This window comes from Hirsutella rhossiliensis, assembly GCF_020360975.1.
Source record: "Hirsutella rhossiliensis strain HR02 chromosome Unknown scaffold00008, whole genome shotgun sequence".
Lineage (NCBI taxonomy): Eukaryota > Fungi > Ascomycota > Sordariomycetes > Hypocreales > Ophiocordycipitaceae > Hirsutella > Hirsutella rhossiliensis.
Window position 1 is genome coordinate 1,573,436 of NW_025408674.1, and position 12,228 is coordinate 1,585,663.

General features: G+C 47.6%; 2 protein-coding genes across 2 annotated transcripts; both read right to left on the reverse strand.

The window, feature by feature from the left end:
- Positions 1–1,502: 1,502 nt before the first annotated feature.
- On the reverse strand, positions 1,503–2,348 carry HRG_07511 (uncharacterized protein; the record flags this gene model as incomplete). Its single annotated transcript, XM_044865982.1, has 1 exon — positions 1,503–2,348. The coding sequence occupies one exon, from the start codon at positions 2,346–2,348 to the stop codon at positions 1,503–1,505; it is 846 nt and encodes a 281-aa protein (XP_044718946.1).
- Positions 2,349–3,470: 1,122 nt separating this feature from the next.
- Positions 3,471–5,304, reverse strand: HRG_07512 (major facilitator superfamily domain-containing protein; the record flags this gene model as incomplete). Its single annotated transcript, XM_044865983.1, has 6 exons — positions 3,471–3,764; positions 3,798–3,808; positions 3,865–4,722; positions 4,750–4,887; positions 4,912–5,008; positions 5,086–5,304. 6 exons carry the CDS (start codon positions 5,302–5,304, stop codon positions 3,471–3,473), a joined length of 1,617 nt encoding a protein of 538 aa, XP_044718947.1.
- Positions 5,305–12,228: the final 6,924 nt, after the last annotated feature.

Here is a 12,228-nt window from a genome sequence, read left to right on the forward strand (position 1 = left end):
CGTCCCGTTCCATCCGCCCACAGTCTACCCACAGCGCGTAGCTGAGCGCAGCCCGGTTCCTTGCATTAGCCGCCCTCATTGGGCGAACCAAGTGGCCCCCTGGGTCCTTGCCGTGGAAACTTGTGCGCCCTTTGTAGACATCCGCAGGCATATGTGGATGAGCCTTATCAGCATCCCTTCGAGCGATCGCCAACCTTGTCCTCGACTCGCATGGACTCCATCCCTGTGCCAAGACTTGGCCGCGCAACGTCTTGGTCATCTTCCTCGACTGCCCCATGACGCGTGCATGTGCAAAGATAACGGCCTGCCTGCCAGCGCCACAGCCGACTCATCCATGGGGGTGGGAGACTTGGACGCGTCCCCTTCTTCCCTTGACAGGCCTTCAGACCGTGAGACGGTTCGCAATCGTTCCTCCGAACCCACCTCCAAGCTGCACACGCCGATCCGACGCTGTCCCATCGCCCAAGGATGATAAGCAACTGCTGACTCGGGACGGTTGACTTGTTTACCGACACTCTGAATGTTTGATGTTGCCCGAGGTCAACTCAGAATCTCCGTTTCACCCTTGTTCTCCCACTACCAAAAATAAGCAAAGGCAATGTAAGCGCGGACGCACCCGGTTGTTTCCTCCCAACTTTCGGCTTCTTTGCCTCGCGCATCTACAGAGGGCGAGTCCGACAGACGATGTGAAAAGACAAGGGTCTAGCGTCGCCTCATCTCCAAGAAAGCCATTCCGAGATCGACACCGCGCAGCCCACAGGTCCTGGCGAGCCGGTGACTCGGGCGATTTGAAATATAACCCTGCAGTTTGCCTCAGTAGTAACTCTCCAGTCCGCTTGGCGTGCAGGCCATGAATCATTAGCCGATGTGGATGACAGCCTTGGACCATCAGCCTGGGAGTATGTTCGCGTCGTCCCCTCCAATCCTGCCTCCACAGAAGGCGTCGGTGGCCCAGTGTATATCGCAACGTGTACGTACTCAGGGGGGAAGAAGCCCCAGTGCATCATTTCTGAACCTTGCACTTTAATGGAGAGATGTCTCGCTGGATCATCCCGTCAGAGGGAGCCTAGGCGGTGGAGTTGCTGTTTGAAGCCACCGGACCTGGCCGGCTGCGAATGGGGCTCCTTGACACGCATACGGTCAACACCGGGACGCGTGGCGTCGCAACGAGGTAATACCGGAGGCTGCAGCGGCGGGCGCAAGGCGTCTAAAACAACCTCGAGGCTGACCTGGCCAGCCAAGATGCCCACCACGGATGTGTCGACAATGAGTCGAACGTCTTGTCCCTGTCTGCTGTGAGGGAGTTCTGGCACCGGCATCCAATGCCTTGTATCTGTGACCACGGGTTGGTTTTGGGACACTCGGCGGCATGTGATGACCAAAGTCTTAGGATAAGAGAAAAGACTCAAGACGGGAGAAAGATATGTATTTTCGAAATTGAATTCGGCACATGGCGACGGACATGCTGGGCGATGGCCAACGAGGCCTCGGTCTGCCACCCTTCAAGGCGCCACGACTACCGCGTCGAGCCCCTTGAAGACAAGCCATCGGGCCAACAGCCCATGGAACCATTTGCCCAGCGGGGTCTCCAGGAGCACGGGTTTCTCACCGGCTCGCCTCCACATCCACGTCTCGTTGACGAAGACGACGCTCGGCTCATGGCCTTTGCCTGCCGCCGTGTCTGCACTGGCAGAGAGGGCCGGCTCGATAGCGGCAAGGAGCAAGCCGCAGACGCTTGGCCCCCTGTAGGTTGCGGGGGCTTGTATAAGCAGCTCTGCCCGCTCCGGCAGAGCGAAGCCCGGCCCCTCCCTCTCATGACAGGCAACCTTGTAGACGCCATTAACGAGGTCACCAGGCGCAAAGGCTAGTGCGTCTATCCAGTCGGTGTCAAAGCTCCGCCGAGCGTGGGCGTCGCCGACAAGGGCACGGATCAGCCAGGCCTGGGGCGTCCAAGCAAAGGCGATGTGTGTTGCGCGCATATATCGTCGCAACAGGGCCGACGGACTGGACTGGGCATGGCTAGAGGTGGAGGACGAGGAGGGGTCGGCGAGGGACGAGATCGGGACGGGGCTGGAGACAACGCGCTCGTAGGCGACGACCCACTGCGGCGACTTAACGTGTGCGGGGAGGCTCGCGGGATCCTTTGGGGATTGCAGCAGGAGCGCCGTCGTCGTCGGCGGCTCCTCAGACGCCTCATGGGACGTCTCATGGGACGGGCGGACCCCCGCATGCGACGTCGTCTTGGAGCGGACGGCTCGGTTCAGACGGACGGCGGACACGGCGACGGGGACGAGGAGCAGAAGAGCGGCCGTGGCCGTTGCCGAGCGCATGAGAGAGGCCGACATCATGGCGCGCGAGCGGTCACGAGTTGTTGTTGTTGTTGTTGTTGTTGCTATCTGTTGGTTATTACAGTCACCTGCGACACTATTGCCTTGCCTAAACGACATGATACACGTGACTCAAAAAGTCAATACGGTATAAATAGCGGCGCCGATATTACTGTAACTACTAACGGGGACGAGGGCATACACCTAAAGCACGCACGGCATACAGGCAAAGGCAACTAGATAGTTTATATATATATATATATATGTGTGTGTGTGTGTGTGTGTGTGTGTGTGTGTGTGTGGTTATTGTATCTCAAGACGTTCATGTCATCTGAACAGCAGGGAAGCAAGAGACTCTGCTGGTAATTCATCCAAAGTGACATCACGGACTCGGCGGACTCCCAAACGTCATAGGATCCAAGGACTGTAAATACAATGGGAATTATATCCCAGGAGATAACTCATCTCAGCACATGGTTGCGTCTTAAGGTCTCTCTTCTGGGTACCCTGAAGCGCAGTAGTAGTGCAAGGATAGGCTTTGCAGCCATATGCATTCAGGTGAGTGATGTCGGGTAAAGGATTCGCTGAGAAGCCAGTGTCTCGGTTGCTGTCCCTAAGCCGCTCGTGTAGCCTTTGGAAACGAGTCTTCTGGTTCTCGCGAAGTTGAGGCGACTGGTAGTACAGCTGGGTGGCGGCGGTCCAGGTCTCAGGCCGCATATCATCATCGAGATTCGCCTCGACGTGCATGTTCCTAGCCTTTGTGCCTATTACCCCCCCAGAACGCTCAGTAGGGCCGTTCTGTGCTGGTGTGTGAGGAGCAGTAGGGTGCGACACTCTTTCGTCTTAGACTTTATTTGACTTACCGCCGGCTTCGTAACTCTGAATTGGAGGTCCATCAATCTACGCCGACTGCGTTTCCTTGAGGGACCCGGGCCCTGCGTTGCCAGATTTCCGTGATGACCTCACCCGTGTCTATGAGCATGTATATCCAGGAAGCATTGAAAGCTCCCTGGTTAAAAGGGCATATCTTCACTGCCTGATTGGGCGTGAAATAGCGCCAGACCACCGACCACCTGCCCGACGTTGTGGATCAGGGCCGAAAGCGCCAATGGTTGGCGAGGCGGTGGCCAACTTGCCCATCCATCACTCTGAAGCAGCGGCATCATCTTTGCGGTCGCCGTCAGATTTGTCTCCCACATAAGCAGGGAGTCTGCTCCAGGGAATGATCAAGGTGTCTAAAAACCCAATGACGCATAGGCCAATTGCAACTGCAAAGGCGGCTTTAATGCCTTGCATATACGCAAGCAGGATACCAGGAAGCTCATCCGATGTGAATACAGTTCGGAGACCAGTGGCGCCCGTCGCCATAACCGGGGCTGGATCCACGCCAGGGGCCGTGATGGGCAAGTTGGCGAGCAGTCTGTTGACGAAGGCCGCCTATCCCGCCGAGGTGCTGAATGCAGATCCAACCATCTGGAAGACTGCAAATCTCCGTTAGCTCTAACTCGTGACGAAAACGTCAAGAGAAGACACGTACAGTAAAGGTTGGCCGTGACGGCCGTGACATCTTCAGGGCTCACGTTGGCTTGTGCGATATTTAGGCCATTCTGCGCCGAAAAAGCGATGGCAGATCCGGCGAGAATCTGATAGCCAATCCACTTTCCAGTCGCCGAGTCGACGTCGAGAGTATACACTAGGCTAGTCGCAACTGAGGCAATGGCTGCGCCAACAAACATGGTTATTGTCGCTTGACCAGTCTTAGAGACGACAGAGCCGCCAATAATAGAAAATAGAGCCACCGACACCACTATGGGTAGGTTATTGACGCCGGACTCGAGGGGGTTCGCGCCCCGAATGCTTTGGAAATAGATGGGGAGGTAGTAAAGAAGAAGAAAAAGCGTGCCGAGGAAGCAGAACTGATAAGGGGCCACACTCCAAAGTGTCCGTCTTCTAAGCAATCGCGGCAATAGCATGGCATACTCGCCTAGAAATATCTCCCAAGTGACTAGGGCAGCTGAGATAGCGCCAAACCCGACGAGCAGACCGATCACCAGACTGCTGCTCCACGGATGGGCGGTTCCTGCATACTGAAGGCCGAGGATGAAGCAGACAATAGCCACCATAGCCAGAGCGATGCCAACCGGATCCAAATGTAACAGCTTGTTCTTCAGACTGACTTCGGGGGGCTTGGCAGCACTCGGAGGGTGGAAAAGAATAAGCACAACGACAGCGACGAGACCCCCGATTGGCAAATTGACGTAGAAACACCATCGCCAACTGACTTTATCCGTAAAGACGCCGCCGAGCATGGGTCCAAGAACGGCAGCAAGGCCGTACATTAGCCCGATGAATCCCATCAATACCGGCCGCGTCTTTGGCTCGGTGCTGAAAACGACTATGCTAGTGCACCCTACTAACATACCAGCGCTGCCAACACCAGCGATGGTGCGGCCAAGGATCAAGGCCTTGGAGTTTGGAGCCGCACCGCAAATCAAGCTGCCGAGCTCGAAGATAAAGATCGCAACGAGGAAGCCTAGCTTGAGGTTAAAGTGCTTGTAGGCTTTACCCTAAGCAGCCTCGAGACCGCCAAAGGTCATGAAGTACGCCGCGCCGTACCAAGAGACGTCATTAATGCCATGGAATTCGCTCGTGATCTTGGGTATCGCTGTCCCGACGATGGTCTGCAGTTGTGTTAGAGATGGAACTGGGAGAATGTGCTACATGACTACATGTAGTGCCATTGAAAATGGCTTCTCACCTGGTCCAGAGCTATCAGGAAGATGCCCATGGTAGACGCCCCCGCAAGGAGGACTAGCCGTATCCCGTGCGGATACTCATCTGCAGCAACTTTCTGGTCTGTCTGGTCGCTTTCGCTGCATGTGCTATCCTTTGCAAGACTACCATTCTCTTTCCCCTTCCTAAGCACGTCTGGGAAGTCTCCGGCGGCGTTTAATGTCGGGGATCTGGAGGCAGTCATCTTGTACACTGTCGCTTCCTCTTGTTCCGCTTCCATTTCCCAGGTCCGGCGACGAAATTGTGATGATACGGTGTGGTCAAGGAGCTCTGGACAATGCAAGGCGAGCTTGGGACGATAACCGGGGCTTCAAGCTGCAGGAATGCCTTCCAAAAGCGGCTCGCTGCGAGTTGGTAAAACCAGAGCGTTGGTTCAATATGAAGGGCAACATACTTGGAGGGGAGTGGCCATAACTTATTCTATGATATACAAACAACCCTGGCTTTCCAATTCTTCCCTCTCTTCCAGAACACCAAGACGTGAATGAAAGAAAGCCCAGATCTTGAAAACATTCCTGTTGTCCGGCATAAATATTCTGCCAGCAGTATGCTCACAAGCGCAATGAGGCATGCTCTATAGCGATTCCTATCGTTGCCGCGCGTCACTCTACAAGCATTTACAGCTCCCGAGCTGGCACTATCAGAAGGTGGTGGTGTTCACTACGATCACTAAGCCCGCGCAATAAGTTAAACTTCATGTTATAGTCTTCCGTCTGGCATTCGTAAGCCTCGACTAATAGCGGTGTTTTGCCCGAGCGAGCTGACTTGAATACCAGAAACAGCTCAACTCCAATAGAAGGGCCAGGTTTTAAACTCGCTCAAGATAACGGCCCAAATCACATTGGCCACATAGGCTCAACTTGGATGGTATGCTGTTAGTGGACTGACTGCCTTACTCGCCGGACTCCTTAGGCTAGCCTAAGGCGGCTCAACGCAAGCGTTTAAAGACACTTCCTTGCACAATAAGATCCATAAACCTGCTGCAGCCCGACGTCTCTCGCAGAGTCATAACAGAGATCGTCGACCCAAGAAAACACAGAAGGAAGGGGATCAAGAGGAGGACGCGGTAGGGGTGGCGCGCCTGCAGTTTCGTCAGGCGTTGGTGCGCATCTTCAAAATGGGCCGTAAGTGCAAGTAGAGAATTTATGGGATCTGCCAAGAAACCACGAAGGCTGATACCAAAAGAAATCATACGCGCATGGGTTCCTAGTTTTCTCTGCTACCATATAGGAGCTGCCACGCACGGTATACTTAAACGATCGCTTTGTATTTACTTCTGTTATTCACAACTTACAAGAAGAGAGTATTTTCTAGAAGAAAAAAAGTTGTAGGCATAGGCCTCTGCAGGGCCTATATGCTCTTTTACGTCTAGACAGGTTGAACTTATAGCAGTAGAAACTTACAAGACATCGATTATGGTCTCCGAAAACCTAATACGGTAAGAAGTGCACCAAGTTACCTCTACGTGTATGATTTCTTTTGACATCAGCCTTCGTATAACAATTCGACTTGGAACTTGGGAGAAAAAAGTTTCAGAAGAACCAGGTAGCCGGGCCAAACAGGGGTAATAGCCATGCTCGGGGTAGTTGAGAGGGGAGGCTAGTTTAAATAAAAGCCTCCTTTAAAGAGGGTGTGCACGTATAAAAAGGGTGTTGAGGAGAGAGAGTGGGCATAAGTAGCCACAGTCATGCTCAGTGGACCCAATAGTCATGCACAAGGAAGCCTGCCTGAACAACATAACTCCCCTAGCCCAAGGACACTATGTAGGCTTGACTTAGGTATAGGAACATCCTATTGCCCTCTTTTAGCTAGCTATATGTGGTCACTATACCTATATAAGCCCCTCCCTTGTCCCAATAGATAGACTAAGACATGCATCACTAAATTCACCTTTCTATGCCCCTATTTCTTCCACTATACTCTTAAGCCACTGCTTAAGAGTTATGAGCCCGGCCTACACGGCTAGACCATCTTTTGCCCGCCGATATTACCTTTAAAGCTATTTACGAGCTATTAACGCCGTTATAACGCTCAAATTATAGTATTAAGGCAAGGAACCTAGCCACACTAAGGGGCACTACTAGAAACACACGAATTGCACGAATTACGCATCCCTTAAAGAAGGATATCACTTATTAAGCTAGAACCCCTTATTTTCCTAAGATAACGTTAAAGGAAGCAAGAGGGGATAATTATATCGTGAGACTAAAGGAAAGCCTCGATTAGACCCTATAGATTAGGGGGATTAAATCGTGGGCCTAGACTTACGAGATTTAGGAATATGCTGACCTAGACGGCATAAAGGAGCTTAAATAGCCCTAATAGCCGGACTGGGAGCAATTTATTGTTAACCTTAGAGGGAGACCATCCCAACGAGAAGATGAAACCGAGGCTGCGTTCCTAGCGAGGCGAACAGGCTATAACGAACGATACTAGGATGCAAAGGACTCCTTTCGCAACCTCGAGAAAAGGTTCTAGCTATAATTCGATCGCTATAAGGTCTAGCAGAAAGCCCTAATCGCACTCAAAGAATTAATTAAGAAAACGATTAGTAAAGGGCTTTAGGGGATAACCCTAATGCATAATAGCCTAAGAGAGAAAATCAGGGAATTAAAGAAGCAAGCCCTGCCTTTAGGGGCAGAGGAGAAAAAGCTAATTTACGAGAGATACACGACCTCTATTAATAAAAGAGGCACGCGAGACTAGAAAGCATAGGCAGAATAGCTCGACTAAATTATTATAGATTTACGAGACCTTAAGGTCGATACACTTAACGATGTGAGAATTAGATAGGACTTTCTTATAGCGGCAGACGAGTGGGACCTATATTAGTCTATAATAATAAGGGCTCTCGACCTCTATAACGAAAGATACGGCAAAGATTAACTTCCCCTAAGGAACCTAATCGCTAACTTTAAATAAGAATATACCTATAGGAAGAAGTCGCAACTACCCGTAAAAAGGGGAAGCGCTAATTAAATCTCTAGGAAATCAGACACCTAAGCTAAATGCGCTGGCTATAAGTAGCACGTTAATAGCTTAACAAGCTAGTAGGAAAATTACTACTTACTACGGGTGATATATAATAAGAAGCCCCCGATAGGCTAGAAATGCAGTGATCTAGCTAAATAGAATATCGAAAAACGGCTAAAGGACCATCTAGACGAGAAAGTAAAATGCATAGCCTAGACCCCTAATTCCCACCCTAAAGGAAGAGAACTAGCAGATACTATTATTAGCAATAACGGGCTAGGAAAGACTATTAACACGGTTACTCTGTCTAGGGTAAACACGGCTATTAAGGGAACGTCGTTACTTGCCGATAAATTAATATACGACTTAGGGGCCGATATTAACCTCTTTAATAACCTAGGTTGGTTCTAGGAAGGAACCTTTAAATAGGGTTCTAACGACGAAGTCTAGGTTAGAGACCAAGCCTTTAGGGTACAAGGAATAGGAATAGCAGTTATCCCTATAATTAACGGTAGAAAGATAACCCTGCTAGATGCCTACTTTATCCTAGAAATGCCGATAAGTGTCTTCTTAGCTAGGCTAGGGATAATAGCAGGGATATTCTAGAACCAGCTCCTAGGATACCTCTATTCGGAACCTACGAAGGAGGTTCGTATTAAACTAACCGACTTCGAAGGTTAATTCGTAATAGGAATACTCCTATAGTATAAGCGGGTATTCGCAGTTATATAAGCGCCTAAGCCGCTAACTAGGGGGGTGGGTGACCTATAGCATCGCCGCCTTAGGCATCCTAGTCTAAAATCACTAGAGAAGCTATTAGAAGCCTGCCTAGGCACTAAGCTTTAAGGCCCTATAATATATAGCTATTAGATATGCGCAATAGGGAAAGCTAAGAGGGAAGTCTCGAGAAAAACACTATCCCTAAGGCCTAAAGGTCCGGGGGTATAAGTTAGCTTCGACCTTTACCCTAGCCCTATAATAGCATATAACGGGGAAAAGAACTTCGCCCTATTTACCTATATAGATATATCTATAAGGTTCTATTACCTAATAGAAAGAAAAACGGGTATTAAGGATATCTTTAATAACTTCGTAGCGTTACTTAAGACCTAGTATAGAGTTAAAATAACTATATTAGTTACTAACGGGGAAAGGGCTCTTTTAACAATAGAATAAATAGATTATATAACTAATAGAGGGATACGAGTTATATAGTTAGCCCCTTTAACGCCTACGTAAAACGGTCACGTAGAGAGATTAGGGGCAATAGTAAAGGAAAAAGCAAGGGTTATAAGGCTTAACTTAAAGCTTCTAGAAGAGCTATGGCTAGAGATATACCGTATAGCGGTATACCTGCTTAATATAACACCCTTCGAATTATATAATTATAGCTAGCAGAGCCTATACGAGCGTTAGTAGACCTAGATAAAAGAAAATAATCTACTATATTACTATATTAAAGATATTAAACTAGACATTATACATTTAAGGGTCTTTAGCTATATAGCGTTCCTAATAATAATTACGGCATTAGAATATATTAAGTTATATAAGACGCAATCACCCCTTAAGCAGAGAGCTTATATCGGCTACCTAGTAGGCTATAGGTCTACTTAATAATACATCGTATAGATACCGTTAATTAGATAGAATAAACTAATAGTATTAGCTAATATATAGTTTAACGAGTCTATAAGCTACGATATAAAAAGAGAAGAGTAAGCCTAGCTAGTCTAAATATATAGCTACGATATCCTTAGAGATATAGCCGTAACCGACGTTATAGATAGCGGGGAACCCGAAACCTTTAGGGTACTAAGTTTATCCGACGATAATACGGATAACGGTTAGACGCCGGAAGAAGCAATTACCCTCCTACGGGACCTATTGCCCCTATATACTCCGGAAGATTAGGGATTAAAGACGCCCTTATAGGGATTATATAGATATATATATCTTTCCCCTCCGGAAATAGTAGGCCTAGGGATAGAGATTTTAACGTTACCCCTTCTACTTAATACTATATTTAACACGGAGTTACTAAGCTCTATGCCTCCTACGCCCGTAATAGACACTATAGCTAGTAACCCCTCCTATATCTCGTTAGGGAGATAGCTTAAAGATGCGATACCTATATTAATCGACTCGTCTCCTTAAGACGAACGCAATAATATACCTCTTAACCTAGGGGGTAAAGGAACGATTATAGTACGGGTTTAAGAAGATAACCCCTAGTCCGAACCCCGCACCCTTAACCTAGCGGTTAGTAGGGCCGGCTTAAAGATATTATAAATATAAGAACAACGTAGACGAAAGGATACGTTATAAGGGATTGACCTAAGCAACGTTATTAAAGGAAAACGGGCTTATAGGCCTAAGAAATCCCTTATTAATAATATTATCGCAAAGGCAAGTAAGTATAAGCTTTACGTTAAAGATATACCGCCCCCCCCTACCTCCTTTAACGCGGCAATAGCTTTAGAATTCGCACACGAGTAGAAGGAAGCTATAGACCGCGAAATAGAGGAAAACCTAGTAAGGGGCATATAGAAGACTATCCTAAAAGCTATTATTAAACAAAAAGGTCACTTCCTAATCCCCTTACGTTAGGTCTTTATATATAAGACCGATAAATAGGGGTATATTACACGCTTTAAAGCACGTATTATGGTTCGTAGAGACCTATAACCCGAAGGTAACGAGGATATATATGTAGCCACCCTACGAGCACGAACATTTCGACTACTAATAGCCTTCTACTGCCTCGAGGACTTCGAGACGGAACAATACGACGTAAAAACAGTATTTCTATACGCAATCCTACGCTAAGAAGTCTATTGCTAGCCTCTACCGGGATTCTTAATGCCTAGGCTATGCCTAAAGCTATTAAAAGCACTATACGGGCTCCGTATCTCTCTAAAGCTATAGTTTAAAGAGATATCTAGTTTCTTTATTAAACTAGGAGCCTAGCAGCTAGTAGAAGACGCCTACGTACTAGTCTATAAGGGCGTTATTATCTTTATCTTCGTGGATAATATCGTTATAATATATCCGAAAAGGCAAAAATAAGATTAGGAAGAGCTATATAAGGCTATCACGAAGAAATACACCGTCACGTATATAGGAGAGCTACGCTAGTTCCTTAGCATCGAGATTATTAAGGATAGGGATCTTAAGAAGATATAGCTCTCGCAAGCTTCCTATATCTCTAAGACCGCGAAGAAATATTATATCCTTAATAATAATATCCTTCGGGAGCCTAAGATCCCGCTAATAATAGAAGAGCTCGTCCCCTATAAAAAGTAGGCCTTAAAGGAAGAGATACACGAATATCTCTCTCTAATTAGGTTGCTTATTTATCTAGCAATTTATACTAGGCTAGATATCGCATTTATAGCCGGAAAGCTAGCCCAATACAATTATAACCCCGGGCCGCGCTATAGGCACGAAGCACGTAAGTGCCTAGCTTACCTCTATTACACGAGAAACCGCTATATCTACTTTACGGCGATAAACCTAATAAGGCGGCTAATATATATATCCGACTCCTTATACGCCGATGACCTAGAGACTAGGAAGTCCTTATAAGGATACGTATTCCTACTCCTTAGTGGGCCAATTAACTAGAAAGCCACTAAGTAAGCTACTATAACAACGTCCTCTATAGAAGCTAAATTATTAGCACTCTTATAGACAGCTAAGGAATAGGTAGCATTTAGTCGACTAATTAAGGAGCTTAGTATTAGTATTAAAGGGACTATAGAGCTCTAGTATAATAACCTTTAGACTATTAGGCTTCTGACTAAATTAAGCGCGAAGCTTAAGACGAACCTTAAGCACGTTAACGTTTATAGACACTAGCTTCGTTAGGAGGTATAGTAAGATCGGATATAAGTTAGCTAGATCGCATTAGCAGATAACCTAGCTAATAGCATAACGAAGGCGCTTATATACTAGAAGCATTAGAGCTTTATTAAGCAACTAGGACTAGTAACACGGCCGGAAGATATATTAAGAGATAATATACCTAACTACCGTATTAAGGCGTGATATCTCCCTACTATAGCGAACTCAATAATCGCCGGATCCCGATAATAAGAGCACTACTATATGCACTAAGATTAGGGGATTCTAA